The 24,267-nt window shown below is 52.6% G+C and overlaps 7 protein-coding genes across 7 annotated transcripts; 5 read left to right on the top strand and 2 right to left on the bottom strand.

Moving 5' to 3' along the window:
* Positions 1 to 4,504: 4,504 nt before the first annotated feature.
* PV09_09422 (uncharacterized protein) lies at positions 4,505 to 6,007 on the bottom strand (the record flags this gene model as incomplete). Its single annotated transcript, XM_016363479.1, has 2 exons — positions 4,505 to 5,797; positions 5,858 to 6,007. The coding sequence occupies 2 exons, from the start codon at positions 6,005 to 6,007 to the stop codon at positions 4,505 to 4,507; spliced, it is 1,443 nt and encodes a 480-aa protein (XP_016208678.1).
* A 2,046-nt stretch (positions 6,008 to 8,053) lies between these two features.
* On the top strand, positions 8,054 to 9,210 carry PV09_09423 (uncharacterized protein; the record flags this gene model as incomplete). The annotated part of the gene is made up of 4 exons (XM_016363480.1): positions 8,054 to 8,059; positions 8,184 to 8,240; positions 8,294 to 8,387; positions 8,468 to 9,210. 4 exons carry the CDS (start codon positions 8,054 to 8,056, stop codon positions 9,208 to 9,210), a joined length of 900 nt encoding a protein of 299 aa, XP_016208679.1.
* Positions 9,211 to 10,945: 1,735 nt separating this feature from the next.
* PV09_09424 (uncharacterized protein) lies at positions 10,946 to 12,603 on the top strand (the record flags this gene model as incomplete). Its single annotated transcript, XM_016363481.1, has 3 exons — positions 10,946 to 11,029; positions 11,088 to 11,575; positions 11,664 to 12,603. 3 exons carry the CDS (start codon positions 10,946 to 10,948, stop codon positions 12,346 to 12,348), a joined length of 1,257 nt encoding a protein of 418 aa, XP_016208680.1. The 3' UTR covers positions 12,349 to 12,603.
* Positions 12,604 to 13,169: 566 nt separating this feature from the next.
* On the top strand, positions 13,170 to 15,096 carry PV09_09425 (uncharacterized protein). The gene has a single exon (XM_016363482.1). It carries the CDS (start codon positions 13,391 to 13,393, stop codon positions 14,885 to 14,887), a length of 1,497 nt encoding a protein of 498 aa, XP_016208681.1. The 5' UTR covers positions 13,170 to 13,390; the 3' UTR covers positions 14,888 to 15,096.
* A 193-nt stretch (positions 15,097 to 15,289) lies between these two features.
* On the top strand, positions 15,290 to 18,348 carry PV09_09426 (uncharacterized protein). Its single transcript, XM_016363483.1, has one exon. The coding sequence runs from the start codon at positions 15,399 to 15,401 to the stop codon at positions 18,288 to 18,290; it is 2,892 nt and encodes a 963-aa protein (XP_016208682.1). The 5' UTR covers positions 15,290 to 15,398; the 3' UTR covers positions 18,291 to 18,348.
* A 307-nt stretch (positions 18,349 to 18,655) lies between these two features.
* On the bottom strand, positions 18,656 to 20,773 carry PV09_09427 (uncharacterized protein). Its single transcript, XM_016363484.1, has one exon. The coding sequence runs from the start codon at positions 20,631 to 20,633 to the stop codon at positions 18,717 to 18,719; it is 1,917 nt and encodes a 638-aa protein (XP_016208683.1). The 5' UTR covers positions 20,634 to 20,773; the 3' UTR covers positions 18,656 to 18,716.
* Positions 20,774 to 21,018: 245 nt separating this feature from the next.
* Positions 21,019 to 22,731, top strand: PV09_09428 (uncharacterized protein). The gene is made up of 2 exons (XM_016363485.1): positions 21,019 to 21,756; positions 21,885 to 22,731. Exons 1-2 carry the CDS (start codon positions 21,368 to 21,370, stop codon positions 22,624 to 22,626), a joined length of 1,131 nt encoding a protein of 376 aa, XP_016208684.1. The 5' UTR covers positions 21,019 to 21,367; the 3' UTR covers positions 22,627 to 22,731.
* Positions 22,732 to 24,267: the final 1,536 nt, after the last annotated feature.

Consider the following 24,267-nt stretch of genomic DNA (forward strand, 5'->3'; position numbering starts at 1 on the left):
AAAAAAAAAAAAAATTGAAGAATAGAATTAGAAAGAAAAAAAAATGTTAGAAGGGCACATGAGGCGCCCTTCCGGACGAAACGAGGGGAGCGAAAGGGGTCAAGCAAAGGTGCTTTTTTGAAGGCTGAACTTTGCGCCATGCAGAGCACGCAGCGGACGGACAAGATGCTAGTACACCGACCAGGTATTCCCTATTCAAGCGGTTGGACGGGTGTGCACATTTTTTTTTTCTTTTCTTTGTTAAGAAATCAGAACGCGCAGAACCGGATGCGAGAGCTCGATCGGACACTTTTTTTCAGCATATTTTTTTTCCCATTCCCGTCCTTGTGTCTAGTTACATCGCCGTGTAGAAGCGCCAATGCCCTCCTTCTGTGTGGTTTTTGGGGAGTAATGATGATGATGACGATGATGATGATGATGATGATGATGAGGAGGAGGAGGAGGAGGAGGAGGAGGAGGAGGAGGAGGAGGAGGAAGATGATGATAGTAATGATGCTGATTATGCTGCCGCTGCAAAGTACCACACTCAAAAACGGTATGATGCAACTCAGCCAGTCCGTGCATGTGAATCCGGGTCAAACGTCGCTCTATATACGCCCGCCTACGACTCCATCTCTGTGTCCTCAGGCTTTGCTAGGCCGTGCTCCTTCAGCAGCGCATCGATTTCTTCCGCGTTCCACAGGTGGTGGTAGACCTTGCCCGACTTGGTCTTGCCTACGGTCGCAAACTCAACTGGATGGCAGCACATCGTTAGCTTTTGCGATGCTGAACTCTCTCCCAAGATGCCTCAGAAGCAGTCGGGTGCACTTACTCTTCTCGCTGCTCAGCTTGGTGGAATCCATCGTCTTGCTCAGCACCTTGACCGCCAGCCCACACGCCTCCTTTAGACTGCACTCCTCGTCGTAGTCCTGTTTTAGCAGGCTCTGCGCGCTCGCATTGTTCGCTCCCACGCTCGTCGCCTTCCAGCCCCCGTAGTTACCAGACGGGTTGCTCTGATATAGCTGAAACTCGCGCTGGGGGTCCCAGCCGGCATAGATGAAGGAGACGCCGAAGGGGCGTAGGCCACCGTGCTGTGTGTAGCCCTGCTTGAGGTCGCACAAGCGCCGGACGAGTTGCTCGCAGGGGATATCTTCGTTGTATGAGAGGAGGTAGCGCTGTGCTGCTTGGCGGGCTATGTTGATGAGGATGTTGGCGTCGGCTGTCATGCCAGCGACTGCACATATCATGTTGCTGCCATCGTCATCACTCAGCATGTGTGTTGTCACGGCGTGGGTAGAGGAGGAAGAGAGCATACTCATTCAAAATGTACAGCTTCTCCGCAGACGTGTCCTGCTCTAGCAGCTTGCTTGTGACTTTGCGCTCCGCTGCCAAAACAATACCATCCTTCGCTAGTATGCCCAGGGCTGTTCCTGCATGTGAAATGGCCTCCAGCGCGTATTCGACCTGGTACAGACGGCCCTCTGGCGAGAAGATGGTTGTCTGGACAACCTTGTCAGCGTTCGACGCTCAATGATACGCCAGGCAATGCGCTTACTCTTGAGTCGTATCTTCGTGACATCTTAACGCAGTCGAGGGCACAATATACGGATTGTGGAGCTGTAGATCGAGGTGAGTGAGTATTGAGTTGAGCAGGGAGGACTGCGATAGAATTATTGCTTCAGCGACGAGGCAGAGCGTCTAGGCAGGCTATTGCACGCGTCCGCCCTGGCCTGGCTTGGGCTTGCGGAGGCCAAGCCACACCTCCGAAAGCTATGACCTTCGTCCACCACGGCAAACTTTCTTGATACTCTCTGCATGACTTCGATGCCGTCGTTTGTCTCGTCGGACGGTGGTGAAGATGTACACCCCAGCATCTCAGGTGCAAGCCGCGCATCTACCGCCACCTGCGCATCAATCTCCTCCCCCGCTGCCTCCAGGATGGACTGAGCACAAGGCTCCAACGGGTGCAGTGTGCCCTGGGTGTATACTGTGCAGAACCAATCGCTGACTATCGGACTAGGCCACACGTACTACTACAACAAAGCATTGAATACATCTACGTATACTCGCCCAGCCCCAATTGCTGAGACTCCCGCAGCCCCAGCGGTAGTCCAGCAGCAGGCTCCAGCGTTCATTCCTAGCTACAGCGCAGGCCAATTCGCCGGTGGCTTCAATCCAGCACAGTTTCAGGCGCCTCCTCACCATCCATCTTTCGATCGTAAAAGAGACCAGAGGCCACCTCGCCGTCCGGATAATGATCGCCCAAAACATAAGTACGAAATCCCGGGTTGCGCCCCTTGGGTGCTTGTCAAAACCAAGCTTGGACGCCGATTTGTTCACAACACGAAGACAAAAGAGAGTCTATGGAAATTTCCTGATCACGTGATGAAATCTGTCGTGGAATTTGATCGAAGGGAGCGGGAGAAGCAAGAAAGACGTGAGCGTGGCGAGGCCAGTGATATAGAAGACGACGCGGCCGAAATGGCTGCGTCAAAGGAGGTCAAGGTTGTTCCTGTGCAACAGGCTGATAATGATGAAGACTCGTCCGAATATGAAGAAATCGAGGTTACAGATTCGGAAGCGGACGATGGAGGAGAAGCGGACGTTGCCGACACACAACGGCCTTCGGAAGGATTCGCGCAGACAGAAGACCAAGGCCCAAGAGAGTTCACCGAAGAGGATATGATGTATCAGCTCGAATCCATGCAACAAGGTGAGGGGGGTTATGACTTCGAACCGGGAGCATATTACGAGGAAGAACCCCCTTTGTCCGAGGAAGACGCAAATGCACTGTTTCGAGACCTTTTGGAAGATCACCACATCTCCCCTTTCACACCATGGGATCGTATCATTGAGGCTGGCCACATCATCGATGACGAGAGATATCTTGCACTTCCGACAATGAAAGCCAGACGTGAATGTTTCGACAGGTGGTCACACGACAAAATACAGGCACTTAAAGAACAGCGAGAAAAGCAAGCCAAGCAGGATCCACGAATACCGTATCTGCAATTGTTGGACGAGCACGCGAGCGTGAAGCTGTACTGGCCGGAGTTTAAACGCAAGTTTCGGAAGGAGGCAGCAATGAAGGACTTAAGGCTTGCGGACAAGGAGAAGGAAAAGCTGTACAGGGAGCATGTAAAAAGATTGAGCATGGAAAAGGACGTCTTGAAGAAGGATTTGACGTCATTACTGAAGAGCGTGCCACTGGGGAAGCTAAATCGAGGGACAAGCTTGAGTGCACTGCCGTCAGAGGTGGTAGGTGATCTGAGGTACATCAGTTTACCGGCCAAGATTAGAGATGCCATGATCGAGGCGTACATATCAACGCTGGATCCCGCACCGTCGAATGGGGAGGGGGTGGAAGACGCTGAAGCGGAAGTGCAGAAAAGGCGCGATCGTGAACGCAGAGAGCAGGCTTTGCGTGATCGGGAGGAGCGTGTGCGGGAAGCGAAAAGGAGGCACCAGCGCGACTTACGGTACGGGAGGGAGCGGCTGAAAGAGAAGGAAGAGGAGCTGGAGAGGGCGATGAAGGTGGGCAAAGAGGGATTAAGAGGCCATTTCGTGACCGACGAGGAGATGAAGGACGCGCCAGGGGAATGATCACCTGACTTGCTCGCTCCGTCGCTCTTCCCCCTTCGTGTTCGGCTTTGCGCAGTGCTGCGCCTTCCGAGCGACCAGCAGACGGTCGATCGCAACTTCCCAGGCTGTCGGCCGCTGAACTCAACTCCAAAACGACGATTCAAGTGCGGTCGGTGAAGTTTGGACATGACACTTCCGCCCCGTGCGTTCACCAACACCGTTCATGGACGTGGACATCATCAAAGTCAGGGGGATGATCGTGGTCTACTCGGTTGAGCATAAGAGCTACGAAAATGGTGTTTCTACGTCCAACCGGGTCTGACTCCTCGATCGTGACTCTCTTTTTATTTCGACATCTCGCCGTCATGCCTTGGAACGAGAGCAGGTTCACACAGAGCGAACAGCTAAGGCTAAAATACCGTCAAAAACACAGGTTGGGATGGATATGAGACGAGAGCTGGTTGGAAGGATGAGAAAGGGATTGATACACGATGAGAGCTTAGAGACGACGACAGCATTCTGCGCGATGGTTGAAAATATGGGCGAAGATCAAGGTCGCATCCTGTCAGTAAAGGCTAAGCTGCCAGTCCTACGATATACGATAGTGTTCGAATAGTAGCAATGAAAGTGAAAAATGCTGATGCATGTCAGCATCACAACCTTTGATTCTCTGTTTGACTAATTTTTTTTTTCTCTTGTGCTTGCACAACCACCCAGCACAGTCAGCGCTTATGCTGCTTCTGAATGACAATCTGGAGAGGGGTATCTGCAAACGCTATGCCTGGTCTCAAATTCATGTTCTGTTTTTTGTTCTGTTCACGGAGAATATAAAGCCTCCCATGCAAGAGCCGAAAAAAAAAAACACCAATCAGAGAAAGTAGAACAAGAGCGTTCAAGTGAAGCGAACACGACACATGACGTGGGTTCGAGGAAGAGAGCGCGCTCAAGGACTCGTCGCGTCCATCTGGTCAGCCCAGCTGCGCTTCTCAGCGGCCGGCGAGAAGCCAAAGCTGGTCTGCTTATCCAGCTGCGGCCGCGATTCGCCCTGGGCCGCCGCCGCCTTCGTCGTATTCTCCTCCGCTGTCGCTGCAGCGCCGTTCTTGTGCGGCGTTGTGTCGATCCTGGCGGGGGTCTCTGTAGTCGCGGCCTTCTTCTTCAGCGGGAACTCGAGGTCCCGTGGCAGGCCGCCGTCCGTCTTGGGCGGCGGAGCGGCCGACGGCAGTTCCGGAAAGTCTGCAGACGTCGGCACGGACTGCTGGACGTCTTTCTTGTGCGGCGTGGAATGGTGGTGGTGGTGGTTATGGTGGTCGCCGCGCCCGCGGCCCCGTCCTCCGCGACCTCGGCCGCGGCCTCTCGACCCTTCGTGTCCGTCGCGCTGGGCGCCATCGCCTCCGTTGGGTACATCGCCGTCACCCTCTCCTCCGACAGGCGCGGCGTGCCTTGTCCCCGCGATTCCTCCATGAGCGCCCCGCCGCGCACGTCTCCCCTCGTCCTTGAAATCGTCCTCGTTCTTCCCGGCGTCCCATTCCCGTCCACTCATGACCTGCAGCTTCCTCTGGCGATTCTTCTCTCGCTCGCCCATCAAGGCTTGCCGCTCCAACCGCTCAATTCTTCTCTTTTCGGCGGCAATCTTTTCCCGTTCAGCGAACGCGTCTTGATCAGCTTGCGCCTTCTCGTGCGCCTCCGTGAGGGCCTTGTTCTTGAGAGACATGGCCGCAAGCTTGGCGTTCAGTTCATCTTCGGTGAGCTTCTTCTTCGCAGGGCCCCCAGTCAGGCTGCGATCACCGCGGACGGACGGTACGGGCTTGCCTGCTGCAGGCCCCGTAGGTGCCGAAGCGGGAGGGGAAGTCGAAGCCGCATCGACTGCTGTTTTCGCTTCGTCAGACCCGTTGGCAGCCGCGGCAGCTCCATCTTGCGTGTTTGTGCTTGCGGTTCCTGTATTGGAGGACGATTTAGGTGCCGAAGCAGCGGCGGAGGTATTTGCACCGCGACCACTGCCACGCCCTCGCCCTCGAGGTCCTCGGGGAACGCCGCGTGGCAGCTCCCCCTTCGACGCGTTACTGTACCGCGGCTCTCGAAATGTCGGCTCAGGCTGGGCAGCAGGCGCTTGTGGAGGTGGGTCATAGACCAATTGCGACTCGGCAACAGGTGTGAAGTCGTCGTCGAAGAGGTCATCGGGCGGCCGCGTCTGGGCAAACTCGTCCACCAAGGGGTCCATTGTATACGCGGGCTCGATCTACGACACACGTGAGCATCCAACACGGCGAGCATGGGCATATGCGTGTGAAGAGCTCACAGACGAAGCTATCGGGGGAGCTGGCTCTTGGAGATGAGCCGGCTCTGGGTCCGGAGTTTGGGCCGAATCGGTCTGCGTCGTAGGCGCAGCGACAGCAGCTTGGAGAGGAGAAACGTCTTCCCGCTTGGGCGCATATTTGGAAGAATACATGGTAATGCAAAGCGGGGCTCTTGTGAGTGAAAGTAGAGTACCGGACCGTATTCACCGTTGCTACAGGCTTTCTCGCACAAGAACCCCACAAAAAAGCAGATCTGCGTCCGGCATGACGTTGGTGTGGCTGAGTCCGCTTTACGGCTTTAGTCCAGTCTGACGGTTGAGACTCGATCCCATCGCTGGCGAAACTCCGAGTCATTACGAAGGTTGGATTTCAATAGCTAGAGCAGAAAGCAGGGTGGTGGGCTGAGTGGGCACAAAGATAACCATGATGTTATGTCATTCGCGTGGAGACGTCGACGGAGCGGACATGCGCACCGTCTTACTTCCATGTGATCTAAGCCTTTGCAGCAGTGATCAGTCCATTCTGCAATTCTACAGCGATATTCAAATGAACCTCAAGTGTGACAGCCACGTCGACTCCTGGTCGCCATTCCCTCGCACAAAGGGTCGAGCTTGCTCACGACGATGTCCTTGCCGGCGCCCCGTAATGGCCGTCGCCATCTCAAGACCTAGTCAACTTGCCCGACACTTTTCTTTTGTGCGTCGGATGCTGTTCTGGCAAGGACAGACTATCATTTAAGCCAACTACCGCCTGTGGAATCTTTCGCATTTTCTGACGCACGCCGCAGACCCAGTTGCGCATTCTGCAGCGGAAGCCTATGAGAAATTCGCTTCGGTCTCCTTTGTCCTTCCTCCCTTTCCCTCCTCGTCAGTTCCTTCCGAGAGTCACACCATGCACTAACAGCAGCTTTTCTTTGGCCGAACCGACCACCGTGGTGAAGCTATTTAAGCCCTGTGGTTTGAGACCACAAGATCTCCTATTGCTCGAGCGGCACCCACCATTCTGTGCACACAGCGCCTTGCTTTCCCTTTAAGCATGTAACTTTTGTAGCGGAGCAATGACAATGAGCCCTGTCTGCACATGGTTTGGAGTATGAGTCCGGACAGTGGATCTCAAATGCGAGCCTGTGCAGAGTGCTGATTTTTCCGAGATTCCCGTGGACGGGATTCTCGTTTTGCTCTTCTCACTCAATTCCATCGACAGGCTGTCTGGAGCATCGGCCGGAGGACTCACGAGCCCGAAAGCTCCGTGTTCAACAGATCCCAAATTGCCCTTTGCACACGCAAATCTCCCGTCTCTTCGCTCCCACTTCTGTGAATTCCATTCGGCTCTCCGTTCACAAGCCCGTTCAGCGGCGCTCCCGCGTCCGCCATAACGGCGTCCTCGTCCGCAGCCTTGACCAGCCCCTCCACCTTCGTCTTCAGCCTCTTGATTTCGTCGACCTCGGCCCTTCCCCGTTCGATCTCATCTTCCATGCGCAAAATGAGGCTCTCTCTTGCCTGATGTGGCCTGTATTCGTTAATCAGGTGGAGAGCGTTGAGGAACATTGTCTTGATCTCTTCTTGCTTTCGCTCGATCTCGGACGGGTTCTGGCTCAAGATGCCGATTAGTTCGAGGAATGAAAGCAGGATGGAGCGTGTCAACTGCCTGAGATGGACTCCCCGGTCCGGCGTGTGGATCGAGGTCGTTGGCGGGTACAGCTGCGTGATGCCTTGTTCTTCGAGGGGCCGCAGATAGTCGCGCGTGGTACGCGTGACACCAAAGAGCCGGTAATCGCCATTGGGAGGTGTTGAGGGAGGCACGAGGTAGCGAAGCTCGGCGGGTAAGTTGAGGAGCGAGATTGACGCGTCGCCGTTCTTGTCTAGCTCCGAGCAATGTTCCTTCTTCCATTGGTCCAGACGTTCGAGATTTTCACTTGTGAACTGCCTGTAAAAATTGGGAGGATTCGGTGCCCACGCCATTGCATAACCGTATTCTAGACTGCCGGGAGCGTGTGGAGGTGAGTGAGTGTGGAATGAAGGATGGCAAAGTTGCGCAAGAGACGCGGGTCAGCGCACAAACCGGCAGCCAAGCAACGAGGGCGGCCTCTGGTTGGGAGCTGTGTGCGGAGCAAGCCACGCGGCTGCAGGGGAGCTTTTCGGTCTCCGACCCCGTGTCTCGGTTCTGTCCTTCTTTGCTGTTTCTACTTTGTTCAGATCATGTTTGTCATGACAGATCTGCAATAATACAAAATGCGTGGGGACGGGTGTCGCCGCTTCTTTTGCGCGGTTTTGGCAGGTGTGTGATTGTGCAGCAAACGCGTCGCGCCAACTGCTAACCGCTCGACAGCGCTCGTATGCTTCGGACTACGTTGGATTTCTTCTGTTGCTGGTTGCCTACTTGCTGGTATGATAACGGCGATGGCTCAGCTCTCCGCGATCAAGACTCATCCGTCGTAGATCCAATTCTTTGTCGAGCCCTTTCATCGCATGTTCTTCCTGGACAACCTCGCCATTCAATATCCGCACGCCGAAGTTGAGCGAGTATCAGTCTGTATGTTGCCTTTCCCTCCCTCGGCTCCTGTTCGCCTGTTCTTCTTATGATATGCCTGACAATAAACCACCCGAAAACAGTTTGGCTCTTCGTATATGCGCTCTTTATCCCCATCGGCGTCATTCTTCTCCTTACTCTGCTCATCTCGCCCTCTCCGCACAAGACCCATGTCGCTCTCCTCGGCCTAGCTATATCTTTCATCCTGGCTTCCTTCATCACCGACGTAATCAAAAACGCTGTTGGCCGGCCTAGGCCAGATCTTATCGCCAGATGTAAACCGCGGAAGGGTACTCCTGCGCATCAATTAGTCACATACGAGGTGTGCACCGAAACGAACCACCATGTTTTGCATGACGGGTGGCGAAGTTTCCCAAGCGGACACAGTAGCAGTGCTTTCTCTGGCCTGGGTTACCTCAGCATGTTTGTGGCTGGGCAACTGCATGTGTTGCGCCCCCGAACGGACTTAGCAAAAGCTCTGGTAGCCATAGCACCTCTTCTGGGGGCTGCACTGATCGCCATTTCCCGCTGTGAAGACTACAGACACGACGTGTGGGATGTCAGTGCTGGGAGTGCGATTGGCTTCGTCGTTGCTTTGTTCTCTTACAAGAGATACTTCCCTCCGCTGAGGAAGCGAAACTGCGACGTACCGTATCCTACGCCATGTGAGATGGCAACAAGACAGAAGGGCAAAACAAAGGCGAGAGCAAGGGATGAAGAGGAGGAGCTGGCAGACGCTGGAGATTTCGAAATTGGCGAGAGCGAGAACGAAGACGGCGACAAGGAGCCGGAAAGGTTGCCGCTCACGTCTGTAAGGCCGTCATGACTATCTAGCTTATTGTACGGAACATTCAATTTAGTCACGCGCATGTAATTGAGCCTGCGGTTCTGCACGGGAGTTTGTGCTTTTACAAGATCTTGATTCAGTGTCGCCCATGTGTATGTATACGTCGCCAACTCCAAGGAGGAAAAATCGACGGTACGTCTCTGCCTCGTCAGCGCCCGTCGAGTGACGTCTGCTCAAAAAGTCGGAATAAACCGCACTTGAGTCCAAGCATGGAAATGCTCGATGAGAGATGGTAAAAAAAAAAAAAAAAAAAAAAAAAAAAAAAAAAAAAAAAAAAAAAAAAAAAAAAAGCCCTTCGAACAGTTTGGTGATACGCAGCTGCGCATTGTTTCTGCCGCGGAAGGTGGATTAGCGAAATCCTTACACAGTCATCTCTGAGTAAAAGTCGACGGTAAGAATAACCACCTTTCCTCTAGTATAAGGGAAGCGGTACTGTTCACACATTCAACATCGAGGACGACGTTCTAGCCATCCCGGCTGTGGGGAAACCCTTGGCATATATATTTAAGGAAACGTCAAAGACAATGAATACTTCTTCTGTTTTGACTTATAACCTTCGAGAGAGAACTGTGCTATTCTGGGATGCCTTGAACTGTCTTGTAAGGGGTTTTCGAACTCTGTTGGTTATAGGCATGGAACCTGGGGTTTGACGTCGATCCACAAAACTCATCCTCAAGGCGTCATTTGCTCAAGAATGGTTTCCCCGCAAGATGCAACGTGAGGTTAGTGGCATCCGAAATGAGCAGTTCTCCTGTTACAGAATTTTTGAGCTACGCTAATTCCGTCCGTCTTTATGCGATGCTCGTGGCATTTTTCGGCTTGTCAGGAAATTGTAGTAGGCTGTGCAAAACCTAGGTCAAGTCGTCAAATTTCAAAGCTTGCCTTCTTGGCATTGACCTCGCTAACTAATTAACCCGGTTATGGTCTTCTCCAGCTTGTTGGGTCCTGAATAGAGAATGCTTTTCAAAAGGTTCAAGTACTTTGCATTGTGGTCGTTATGATGGAGGAGGATAACGACCGTGGAATCCGAACCCGAGACCCGGCACGACAGACTCTTTTATAGCACCCAGTTCAAGCATATGCTTGCACATTCAAAGCCTCAGAAGCTTTGAAAGACATTACGACCGAACAAGACGACGAACCTGAAGCTTGACCCCGGGCTGGTTCCACACTATCGTACCCACTCCTGTACTGCCACCACAAGACCCGGGCACTTGTCTGACCTTTAGGTCTACGCTGAGTGATCGAGAAGCTGAATACGAGTTGATCTTAGGTCAAGGGACTGTTTCGACGCTAAGATATGAAGTCTCTGTCACGAACAAATGCGACGCAAAAGGCCGGCTCAACGTTGCATCCAGAACCAAGCTGCATCCAGCATTTTCGTGGACCAATGTCTTAATAGCGGTACCATATTACTTTCTTCCAGACTTCTTCCACTTCTTCTTTGGCTTTCCTTGCTTAACCTGCCAAGCACAGGAATTATATCTCTATGTGTATTGCTTGTTTTTAGCTCACAATGGCAGTGTTTTTGGAAATATTCTCATTTACCTTTCTTATTTATTCTTATCTACTTTGCGGAGTGACTCACGCTCACGCGATTTCTTTGGACGTATCGAGCACAGGTTAGCCCCTCTGGTGTCCCTGACATGTCTGGTATGCTGAACGTATTTAAGACAGTATAAAAGCTGCCGCGCGTAAATTAGCAGAATCTTGTATGAACTTTTATGACGGAGATAAACCGGGTGGTATTCCAGGGCAGTTGCCACCATCTGCTGCTGGGCAATACAATTGGTGGGAGGTAAGCATTCGAGGAAAAGCTTTGGACTTTTCGCGTACAAATGTTAAGACAATTGAAGGCAGGGGCACTCTTTGGACAGATGGTCGAATACTGGCACTACACAGGCGACGACACTTGGAATGCGGCAACAACTGAGGCCATGCTATTCCAGGCCGGACCGGACAGCAACTTTGAGCCGACAAATCAGTCGCGAACGGAAGGCAATGATGACCAAGCATTTTGGGCATTTGCGGCCATGTCTGCTGCCGAGCTCAAGTTCCCCGACCCTCCACCTGGCCAGCCTCAATGGCTTGCGCTTGCACAGGCTGTCTTCAACAGGCAAGCAGCGAGATGGGATGACGCAAACTGTGGAGGAGGCTTGAGGTGGCAGTTTAACCCACTTAACAACGGTTGGTTAAACAAAAACACAATCTCGAACAGCTGTTTCTTCCAGCTTGCCGCGCGATTAGCACGCTATACTGGCAATGTCACGTATGCACAATGGGCCGAGAAAGCTTATGACTGGCTATGGAGCTCTCAGCTGATCAACAAAGACACTTTCGAAGTGTACGACTCATATAACTTTAAAGAGACACCACGTGTGTGCCCGGATGGCCCGATCGGCATGATTTCAATGGAGCTACAATATTGGAAGCATCATCGCCGGGTCGGCGTTTATGTACAATTACACCAATGGCGATCAGAAATGGGCAGACCGTCTGAATGGATACCTTGGCAACACGCAGAGAGTATTTTTCCCTCAGCAGTTTGGTGGGAACATCATGACGGAGTGGGCGTGTGAAACGGTCAACAATTGCAACAAGGACCAAAGATCGTTCAAGGCGTATTTGTCGCGATGGCTTGCACTGACTGTCGTAATGGCACCTTACAAAGCCGAGACAATCATGCCTTGGATTCAAGGTTCTGCAGTGGCAGCTGTCAAACAATGCGTCCCCGGACCAGAGAACGCCGTCGGTGGACCAGTAGCATGTGGTAGAACGTGGTATTCCGCTCAGGACGATGGAACACGCGATGTGGGTAATCAAATGACAGCGATGAGTATCGTCCAGGCCAATCTCATCACCATTGCCCCTCCGTTAGCGGATGAGAAGACAGGTACCAGCACTGGTGATGCATCGGCAGGTAGCGGGCCAGATACACCGCCCACTGCAGCGGACAAGCTGAGGACGAGAGAGATGACGGCCGCTGACAAAGCTGGCGCGAGCATTGTGACTATTCTCGTTATCGGAGGCACGGCCTTGCTTCTCTTTGCTTTGCTTACAGAAGACCTCAACCTGGATCAGCTTTTCCAGGCGCGAAGGCGATGGCATGGGTCCTAATCCCATCTCGAAAAACTATCGCTCATCGGCTTCGAGGATAATCATGACACATACGATGTGTTCGACTGCCAGATCTGAAATTAATGACCGATGATTGTTGGCCAATATGATCTTTTGATTAGCTCTCTTAACTGTAGCTCGGATGGATTAAGACCGCCATATCTCGCTATGATCTCTATCCACGCATGAGATTTGACTTGCTGAAGAACAAAGACGTTATGTGGTCAACGTAAGCCCTTTAAAAGGTATATACAGTCAATATTCCCGCAAAGACAGATCGAATACAAGACAAATTTAAGAAGAGTTACCGTGGTGCTACTTAAGTTGATCTCAGTGACTGAAACGAGCATGTAAGGAGTATGTATGAAATGGAGAAGCACGAGAATCAGAAAAGCAGCCAGGTGCCGTGAGACAAAGCCTGGCTAAAGTACGCAGATTCTTGAGGCTGCAGCTGGTCGCAAGGTGTCAAGCGGGAGGGAGATTACTCTTGCTGCTATTCATGGACACGGTGGTGGCATCAAGGCTTTCCCGTTGATCACACTCCTTGCCAAGACTTGCCGTAGTCTCCATTCGGAAGGGTAACAGCTAAAGACGGTTAGGTCGCCGCCACAACTCTGACGAACTATCAGCGGTCTGCTGCGTGCCCCTGAGCCCATCAGCCTTGTTGCGCTGCCCAGATCTTGATTCTTCTTTATCAGAACGAAGCCCAAGCGTCGTCTACTATCAGTGGGCTAGCCCAAGCGAGGGAGACAAAGAGATGACTGGCTCGCGAGTGGTCGCCTCCCTGGGAACTCTTTTCTGCTAGTTTGTGATACGACCCGATTAATTTTGGGCTACGGAGAATATTGATTGTTGCTTTTTTCTCACGCGCGTCCCACTGACAGATGCCCATTAAGCGTCGCCTCTATTTCGCGCGGCACGTAATTCTAACTTACCTTCAACTTCTGCTCGCCTTGGATCGAAGCAGAATCAGAAATCGCTTGGATACAATGATGTCGTGAATCTCATCTGGCATCTAAGTCAAGCCACTCCAGGAGCAGCCATGAGCATCACTCCATCGCGGCGCGTCAGCGCTGTCATTTTCTTTTCGTTTCTCGCGAGCATGATCATCTTTTTCCACGGTACCATCTACCATGAGCTCTATAAGCATACACATCAGCTTCAGACTACCGAGGGACATGAACACCAGCATTTGGTCGCTACGGAAGAGGAACGTCAGAAGCAACTCCAGGACGAATTCGATCGCCAGATGAACATTGCTCACCAACATGGACGACCATCGGACCCGCATTCTGCACCAAATGCAGGACCGGCGTCAAAACGTCCCCCTCCAGGTCCATCGCCGCAGAACGGGGCAGACCCGGATCACAGCGCGCCTGTAGAATTTCCATCCCATTTACCACCAACTATGGTGTCACATGAGCACGCTGGATCGATAGACATAGTCATCGTCGAAACCACCGGCTTCCACGATGAGGTCTCTGCAGCCCTGGTGCACGCTTTCGGATCCCTATCGAATGCAAGACTGCATCTCTACCTTGAGCGTCCACGTTATGGTCTGCTAGATGTTCTCAAGTCGTTCAATCTCTCTTCGCCCATCGTAGCTGTGAATTCCACTTCGGAATTCGGAGCACGTGGGCCTAAACCACAAATATTAGTGTCTACCACATGTGAAGTCGATCCGCTCCGACTGGACGCGCAGTTCAAAAGTCTCTTGGAAGAGCGGAAGACTTTTCTCTACTGCGTTGTGCACCACGCTGATCGCTGGCATGGTTCTGAAAACGACGTTGCCTTGCAGCCGTGGGTTCGCGAGGGCCTTGTGGACTTCATTGCTCTTTCTGAACACACAGCCAACTACTTCCGCGAACACGCAGTTTCTGAGCCGACGCTACGAGCTAGCACAGTTCTCAAGGTTCTTCCTCCTGTGTTTCCGCTGGTTTTTCCTCATAAAGCCAAAGCTCTTTCTGACAGCCGTCTGGAAATCGTTGTCCAAGGCAGCTATGAGACGACTCGCAGAGACTATCAGGGCGTCTTCAGCACGCTGAGCGACTTGCTAGGCCAAAGGGACGACAACAGACACTTGGACAGAAATCTCACTCTACATCTCGTCGGGCATGGCGAGCACCCAACAATTCCCGAGCAGTTGAATGAGCACGTGTTCTTTGACGAAAAGCTAAATTACATACCTTTCTACTCACTCATTTCCGACTCTGCTGCGCTTCTTCCAGCCTTTGCGGGTAGCGAATATCTTGATCGCCAAGCCTCCTCGTCCATAGCGGCCTCACTCATCGGAGGGACCCCGGTAGTCGTGGACAGAGCAATGCTAGATGCGTACAGCTATCTCGACGAGGGCGCCGTTTGGGTTAGAGAAGAAGGCGAGTCTGAGATGGATGTTGTCACCAAGCTACTGGCCTCTACGCCTGAGCTCATTGAGCGTCAGAAGCATCTGGTCAGGATCCAGTGCCGGCAGATCGTCGCGAAGAATATTAAGAGCGTGTCCAGATGGGTTGAAGTGGCCTTGCGACGGCTGTCTGTATGAAGCAGTTCTTGCGTACGTTGAATGGGAGATTTGGGCTCTTTTTTTACTTTGCAATTGGTTGATGAATTAGATATCATGTATAGTAACGGGCAGTGGTCGAAGTCCTTGCATTGAAGAACAGACGTGGGCCAATAAGTGTCTACATTCGACTAGATACCCAATCATGCAGATTCGAATTTCTGTAATGTTAGTACTGCGCGAGAAGACAGACTTTGAGATGAATATCGACGGCAGGTTCTTTTAATGTGGCACATATGCAGGTTCTGTGCTTAAAGTAATATGTGAAATTTCTTGTGATAGTTTCGTCCGCATTGTGGGACGTAGAAGAGTAGGGAGAGCCCAAAAGCGGCAGAAGCAACATGGGCGACATCTCCGAATTGGGAACGATCCGCAAGTAGCACCACCACGTTCGACGGTGTCGAGGCCAGAGGTGCAAAGTCATAGTGCAGCAACACTTCTCGAATTGAAGAGAGAATGTCGCAAGCCCAGGATCGAGTCTTGCTTTTTCGACATGACCGAGTTGGTGAAGCCGAATCCAGCTGCAGACTTCGAGCTGCGTCATCAACGAAGTTCGGATAACGACCAGCAGCTGCCCACGCCCTTATTAACACCGCTCGTCGGGAGCCCGCTGCTCCAGAGCTTCGCACCCAAAGAGGAGGCTATATACGAGTCGCTCGAGGACCGCCTGAACGCGCCGCCAGTCGACTTACCTAGTAGCGACGGGTTCGAGAGGTCGGGTACTGCATCAAAGTCGAAAGACTCGAAGTCGACGTACACTGCAGATGATGGCCCGCGACAGCGTAGCGCCTCAGATAGGCTCGCTACACCTGGTGCTCTCAGCTCCGAGCGGGTGTTGAAGCTGTCGCCGCAGGAGTTGAAGGAGCTTACACTTGATGCTGCCTCCCTGCCTGTGCGAAGAGCAACGCCTAGTCCTACGTCGGAGGATGCACCGTTCTCAGCACCTCTGTACAGAGATGCGAACACCGCCGTCACGATGGAAGACCGAGCCAAGTGGCAGCAGTGGGCCCAGGAGGTTGAGCACAGGGGGCGGCCGACAGTGAACAGAACGAGGAGGTACGGTAGCTTCTTAATGGACAGATCTAAGAACGAAGGCCAAACGGGAGAGGGTGGAGACGGTGAGCAGCTGCTCTCTGGGACATCAAGGCCTCATTTACCAGCTAGAACCGTCTCGACTCCTCCGAATTCACGCAGGAAATATTCGTCAAGAGGGCGCCTCGCGACGAATGAGGTGATCCAGAAGGAGAAACCTCCGCCGTCTCCATCGGAGATTCCCAATCCCAGACAGGATTCCAGGCAGGATAGGATGAATGGACATACAAAAGCACCGGCTGCGGCTCCACCACCTATGCAGACCCCGGCGCTGCCACTGCCGCCGCTGTCCCTGCCGACCTTCTTGCAGCTGGAGCTTGATGCTCAAGAGCCCTCGCAGCTTTACATTTACCGCCCTGCGAATGCAGATTTTCCTTACGAGTCCTCTGCCGTCAAGTTTGAACGGCTGGAGAACTTCCTGCTGCTTCCGGGACATCTTGAAGGCACGCTCATATTCGGCGCTGCGGCGTGCTTTGACGCCTGGCTTTATAACCTCACCATATTGCCGATCAGGTTCTGCAAAGCACTCGCCATTCTAGTGCAGTGGTGGCTGCGTAACGCCTGGAAGGAGATGTGTGACCTCGTCGAGTTCGTCTACTTGGGCGTCGGAAGACTATGGCGCCGGAATCGATCAGGAAGCGCTCCACCAGAGTACGCAACGCCAATGCTTTCTCAACCCGGATCACGTCGTGCGTCTAACGTCTCCGAGATCCCGCCCTTGCCTTCTACTCAGAAAGAGATTCGTGGCGAGTCCAATGGTCTTGCACAGGCTCGTACCGAACAGCCAAAGCGTCTTCTCAAGAACAGCGGTCGACGGCATCGTCGGACACGATCCACGCCTTCCTTATTGATGCCGAATCACAAAGCGGACATTCTGAAGGGCTTCCTCATCATCTGTTCCTCTTTTCTTCTTCTATATCTCGACCCCAGCCGCATGTACCACAATATTCGTGGTCAGGCCGCCATAAAACTCTACGTCATCTACAACATGCTTGAGGTTGCCGACAAGCTTCTCGGATCAATCGGACAGGACATCCTTGAGTGCCTTTTCTCTCGCGAAACACTCGAGCGGAAGCCGGACGGTCGAAGCAAAGTTTTGCGACCGTTCTCGCTGTTCATCCTCTCCCTCATATACAACGTGATCCACGCCTCCGCACTCTTCTACCAGGTCATCACCCTGAACGTCGCCGTCAATTCCTATTCGAACGCCCTTCTCACGCTGTTGATGTCGAATCAGTTTGTCGAGATCAAGGGTTCCGTTTTCAAGAAATTTGAAAAGGAAAATCTGTTTCAGATGTGCTGTGCCGATGTGGTGGAGCGGTTCCAGCTTCTGCTGATGCTTCTCATCATCGCCATGCGTAACATTGTCGAGGTGGGTGGCATTAGCATTTCTATAAGCAGCAGTTCCTTCTCCGCCTCTTCGACGAGCCCGCCGAACACCAACGCTACAGGGTCGCCATTTACCAGCAGTGCGATCCTTCCGCGAAGCTTCAATATCTTGCCGTCGTTCCCAGGCAAGGTGCTCACGCCTTTTCTGATCGTCATCTGTTCCGAGATGGTCGTGGACTGGCTTAAGTACGCCTACATCAACAAGTTTAACAACTACAAACCTAACATATTCGGACGCTTCTTTGACGTTCTAGCCAAGGACTACTACACACACGCGTTCAGCGACCAGAACCTTACCCGTCGAATCGGCTTGCCCGTGTTCCCGCTGACCTGCCTGTTCATTCGAGCGAGCGTGCAGACGTATCATATGCTGATTGCCACGTACTTCCCTCCGCCTGTACCGAGTCCTATCACCGGCCTTGCCATCGAGGATGAGTTGCCGACGTCCACACCGGCGACCACCGCGGCGTTTGCTCATATTGACAGGCTGTTGCGTCGTGCGCTTGGTCGTTCCGACTTCTCGGGCACCGCATCTACCTTCTCGTACTTCAACTTTGACGATTTCACGGCCATTGCTACGACTGTTATCCTGGGCCTGATTGTGTATCTTTTGTTACTCGCCTTCAAGCTTGTGTGGGGCATGTTCCTTCTCGCTATCGCCCGAAGGCGTTACATGGGCTTAAAGGTTAGAGAGACCGAGGTCGTGGATAGTGATGGCAAGCGTATCGGAGGTTGGGGTTCCGTGGAGCTTGGCGATGAAAGAAGAAAGGTGATTTACGAGGGTGATGAGAAGGGGTTGCAGAAAGCTAGGGAGCGGGATAAAGGAACTGAAGAAGGTAAAGGAAAGGCCGTAGACTACAGTCGAGTGAGACGGTATGATATGGTAGCGAAGAGGATATGGTAGAACTGGTAGCAAATTCTGTCATAGAACTTGATCATCTAGCATTTGAACACATCGTTTACACAGAGTTCGTGTGTGAGGAATGCCACATGGTGAGATGTGCTCCCACAGTGGCACATTATTGCAAGCTAAGCCAAGAGCACATGGCAAAGCCATTTCAGCTAAATGGCCCCATGTGAGAAGCAAAGACATGCTTGCTAATTTAATCATGCGATCTGTGCGCAAAAGGAGAAACAGGCTGCAATCTCCTTATGTGCTTGTTTGTAGCTGGCTTAACTACAAGTGGTCCCGAAGCGGAAACAAATGTACACAAGACGGCAGCAGAGTAGAGACCAGGCAGTCAGATGGGGATCACTGAGTCGAAGGAGTGGATGAAAACGTATGAATTTCTAATGAGCTGCTATTTTTATGGTGCCGCTGGAGCACCTGCTACAATTCGTCATCCTCATCCTCGTCCTGATCCTCGTCATAACGCCACGAAGGAGGCATTGGATAACTGTGCTCTAAGCTGTCGGATACTAGATCGTTCAGTCGCAATGGCGCTTTAAGGTTGCGAAGGATGCTCGGGGTCTTTGGTTCAGGCAATCGCGGAGAGGAGGATAAATCTGCCAGGCCATTTTGTACATTAGGAAATCTCGACTTGGATTTAGCAGTGACATTGATAGTTTGCGGTCGTCGTGGCGTATTCAATGGCGAACTGTAAACAACGTTCGTCTGAGAGGTGAATTTCGGCTGCACTGAGAATACGCTGCCATGCTGACCACGTAATGACGAAGACGTCATTGTCTCGTCAACTGTCGTTGCTTGCGAGGGACGGACTTGATGAGAGCGACTTGGAGATGCAGAGATGGACCCATTCGACCTGGCACGTGCCGACGGCGTCATAAAAGGCGGACTTGAGGGCACTCGCTCAAAGAACATTTGTTGCGTTTCTCTCATGAGTTGATCGGATGCTAGATCTTGCGTATCTCTCAGAGAAAACTCCAAAGCAGTCTTGGAAGTGTACGTGCTTCCTGGTAGCGATTCTTGTTTGAGGCACGGGCTGCTAGTTTTACGCAAATCGGCGTCGTCGAGCTCATTGGTATCGTTTATTTTTGATGGCTTCTGAGTCTGTGAGGATGGAATCAAGATTTGTCCCTCTTCTCCCTCGGAGTGAGAATGTCTTTCTGTTGAAAGCCCCATCTGATCGTCGAGATGCACCTGCCCTTGGCCACCACTGCACGGAATTGCCCCACTCAGGTGAGAGGCACCATCCACTGCCGGTAGCTGAAACAAAGCATCTTGAGTTTCAATACCTGGCATTGGATACTGGCTTTCGCAATTGGCAGCACGTAGTGGTGCAGCTTGCATATCAATCGATGAGCGTGTGCTTGAGCGCAAAACACTAGATCGATTACTTTGTCTCTGCATTCCTGACCGGGCGTTCTCCTTCTCGAACAAGGCAAGACGAGCGTTGAAATCTCGAACCCGGCGCTTGGATGGAGATTCACGGATCCTTTCTGGATTAGACCGAGGATTTTGCGTCAAACGATTGGGTGTTTTGGCGTCTCCAGATGTCCAATGCGAGGATTGGATGTTCACTGACTTCTCTTCTAGAGGTGATCTCGGCTCCGGCAGCTCAACAAGGCGTGGAGTGACTTGGGTTGAGAGATGCGTGTCGGGCGGTGACCTCGAAGAAGGCACAGGCAGTACTCGGATTTTTTTTGGTGTTGTGAATTCGCGGCGTCCAGCACGAGAAGTTGAGGCTGGCTGTACGGTATGCATTTCGGGAGAGCTTTGCCCTTCCCCGTCGTATTCTCGGCCGGCTTGCTCCAAGTTTTTTTTTCGACACTTGTGCTGCATAGCGTGCTCAGAAGGCTGGAGAGCGTGCTTTGGAGCTGGCAGTGGCTGTTTCACACCCGCTTCGTCTGGATTGGGCCCTTCATCATCCGATAGTGTCGCTTCCTCGTCCTCATCCTCCGAATCACGTATTACCGTTCCTCTATGATCTGAAGAGCGTTTGACGAACTGCGTAAGCGTGTCTTGACTTTCCGTCTTAGCAGGCAGTCTAGACTTGCGCGTTGCTCGTGCCGGCTTTCTAGTCGCATCCCTCTCATCCGCAGACTCCTCGTCGCCGTCGCTGTCTCCAATGACGTCCAGGAAGCTGCGTCTGCCGAGTTCAAGCTGGGTCATTGTTGTCTGGATCCTCCGCCTCTTCCTTGGTCTTGGGGATTCCTCTCTAGGCATGACAGCTTGAACTGCTCTGACGCGATGTCTGAAATGCCGCTGCCGGTAGACAGGCTTTGAGCTGAAGACTTGGTCCTCAAGAGACCGCTTTCCTGTCTTCGCAGGCATGGCGACAGACATGCCAGACACTTGCAAGCATTCGAGCGGAGCGGAGGGTACAAGGTGTATTCCTGAGACAAATAGGAGCGTCAACAGGCCAATTTCCTGGTAGTTTCACCCTCCTTAGGCGTGCACACCACCGCCAACGTCCTCATCATCTCGGCGTCTTAGAAGTTGCCACGCGACGCGCCCTTGACGCGACACGTGCGGGGACTGGACCTGTCGGATCACGTGACCATAGAACCCATCAACCCAGCTCATGCATGGTCTCAACATGTCTAACACTCCAACCGATAATCTTTCTGCTCGTCCAATGTTGTATTCTATCTTCCATCTTTCAACAAGGGCTTCACTTCGGATCTATTGTCTCTCGCAATGAGTTCTCCGTGTTGCTTTTTGAGGCCATAATACGCCAAAGATGACAGTGGAAGTCCGTGCAGCGTCTGTGCCTCGGTACAATGTGCACATCAGCTTCAGCTCATGTGGACTCTTCGACCATTGCGTGCGTAAGAACAGCGATTGAGCTTCAGCCGCCGGATGAGAGATCATGCATGCGTTCATGTGAGCAAGAGTCCGCGAGCCGCCCTCTGAGCATGCTTTTGAAAGCCAATCACTGAAGTGCCATCCAAGTCAATCGATCCCTCTCGTCCTCGTACTACATCTAGACCAATCCTAGTCCAACTGCTGCCCCCCCTTCTCTCTCTCTCTAACATATCGCTTTCAACCCACAACGTCAGCGGCCTTGCCACGACACTATGGCGGGACTCCTTACATACCAGCCCTTCAAGGCCATATATGCCCTCCTCGCGGCGGCATTCGAGGCTGCAAGGTTCCCTCTATGGATTCTTCTCTACATATCCTCCAGTGGTCGGCCGCACAAGAAATGGACGTTACGGCAAGCAATTGGTGTACGGATAATACGGCAGTTTGTGTACCACAGCGCCGCTGTTGAGGTTGTGACCCCGTACAATTTGAAGCCGGGCAGCGAGAAGGAACGTTTCGTGACCTGTGAGCCAGCGCCCGGCAGCATGTACAAAGGGCCGCTCCAAGACAAGCAAATCAAGCCTCTCACAACTGGCGGGACGTGGACTCCAAAGCCGATCACGCCGGCAGAGATTGAGACGGGAAATATTGACGTCGTTTTGTATGCCTTCCCTCTGCGCGGAGCACCGTATACCCCAACTATCGTTGCGTATAGCGAAGAATGTGCCTTCTGTCGCGCATAGCCAATCTCCTACGCTCACGTTTACTAACTTCTGCTGTGTGCTATAGACATTTCCATGGTGGCGCATACGTTCTGGGTGACGGCAGAGATGCGGACACATCGTTTTTGGCAAAGACACTTCTAAAGCATGCGCGCGTCACCCACGTTTTCACGCCAAACTACCGACTCTCCTGCAACGCTGGTGGTCGTTTCCCAGCCGCATTCCAGGACGCGGTGACGTGCTATTACCATCTCGTCAAGACTCTCAAGATTCCATCCGATCGAATCACTATCTCTGGTGACAGTGCGGGTGGCAACCTGGCATTCGCGCTGCTCCGATACCTCACCGAGTATGGCAAAGACGTCGGTCTTCCGTTACCAGGCTGCGCATGGTTTTGGAGTCCCTGGGTCAATGTCGAGGAAGCTCGCAACCCAGAAGCTCTTCATAATTCCAAGCAGTACAGTACGGACTATTTGACCGCTCCATTCGCGATGTGGGGAGCTCGCATGTTTGCTCCACTCGACCAAGGCCTAGACACCACTTCCCCCTACATCACACCCATCGGCCATCCGTTTATGACGCCTGTCCCGATCTGGGTATCCACCGGTCGTGCGGAGGTGCTGTATGATGACAACAAAGCAATTGCCGAGCAGTTCGAGAAGCTTGGAAACAAGGTTAGCCTTCACGTCATTGACAACGTCCCCCACGACATTATTCTGCTTGGTCACATTTTAGGATTCACGAGGGAGGCCGCGGCTGCGGCGAAGAATGCTGGCGAGTTCCTCCAGGCTGAGAGGGCCAGGCTTTGATCACAAGGAGTGCAAGACAAGCGTTCGATTGCGGATAGACTTAGGGAGGCAGTAAAATGGGGCATATTCCCTGCTGTCATCGGGCAATATTCATATTCAACCCTATGTTCATTCGCCTCGTGCAATTCTCTGCTCTCTTATTTGTTATCACCGAGCCCGAACGGCGTCTCCCGATCCGTACTCTCCATGACGGCTTTCATGGCCTCATCGCAGTATTCCGGCTGTTCTCTGTAGTAATGATTGCGTCCGCTACATTCGACCGCCTTTCCCCTGTCGGTCCCGTCCACAAGCATGGCGACGACTTCTGCAATCTTCTCAACGGGCGTGAAGTACTCCGGCGGGAAGCTCGCCCACTCCTCCTTGCTCAGCAGGTTTGTCTGCACCGTCCCGGGCAGGACCGCGTTCACGCGGATCCCGTCCTGGCGGAACATCTGCGGCGCCACGCTGCGAGCGAATCCTAGCACGCCGTGCTTGGCTGCCGTGTACACCGGGCTGTAGTATGACGGGTACAGCGCGCCGCAGCTCGCCGTGATCACGACGTTGCGGTTGCCCCTTGCCGACTCAGGCGAGAGTCTCATGTAGTGCTGCGCGAGGTACGTGGTGGAAAACACGCCGGTCAGACAGATGTCCGTGATGCGCTTCCACTCCTCAGGCTGTGGCGGCGGCTCGTCCCCCGCGCCGTGCACTTCGTAGAAGTTGTTCCGCTCGCCGATCCCCGCGTTGGCGAAGACGAAGTCGACGCGCCCGTGCTTCTGGAACGTGTCCTTGAACGCTCGTCCCAAAGAATCATACGACGTGATGTCGACCTTTTGGAACGACGCCTTGCCGCCTAGCGCGCCCGCCTGCTTCGCGCCGGCTTTGTCGTTGAAGTCGTAGATCACGACGTGCCAGTCCGGTCGTGCCGCGAAAAGCTTGACCGTCGCGAGGCCAATGCCGGACGCTACGCATTTGAGTGAGCATGTTTTCTCTTTTCTCTTTGTTTTCCCCTCTCGATCTAGAGGCTGTTTCTTAACGTCAAGTACCTCCGCCTGTGATTATGGCCACTCTGTTGTCGGGCATTGCGACGTTCTAACGCTGTAGATATAAGACACTCGACGAGGTTTGAGCAGACATGCAAACGTTTGTGGGGTTTTTTTTTTCTTTCCTCGCCGTTGAGAATCGAACAGACATATATACTGCGTACCGTAGCCTCCAACACGGCTTTCTAACGTCTCAAAAGTTCGAGCTAGTCCGACTCTGCCTTTCAATGTCCGGTTTGTCATACGGATAATAACAGCCGTTGTCACGTGGAGACCAAGGGCGCGCCCTTTAACTTAGTGTCTACTTGCTAGTGAATTCTGCTCTACTCAATGGGCATATTTGTTCTTCTTCCAATTTAGTACAGAGCGGTACGTTGTATTTTTCTTTTTTTTGGGGGCCGGGGGTGGTTGTCATTGGCCTTCAATCTATATTCATACATATTCTGAAATTATCGAAATCTGCGGAATTGGGAACGAGCTTATTTTTAGATTGGTACGTTATGTGATTTTCTGTACACAGGACCTGCTCAAAAAAAAATATAAAAATAAAAAAAAAGAAGCACGATCTGGGAAAAGGCTATGCGTACTGATTTGCACTATTTGCGTAGTTCAAAGCTGACTT

Source organism: Verruconis gallopava, assembly GCF_000836295.1.
Source record: "Verruconis gallopava strain CBS 43764 unplaced genomic scaffold supercont1.68, whole genome shotgun sequence".
Classification (NCBI taxonomy): domain Eukaryota; kingdom Fungi; phylum Ascomycota; class Dothideomycetes; order Venturiales; family Sympoventuriaceae; genus Verruconis; species Verruconis gallopava.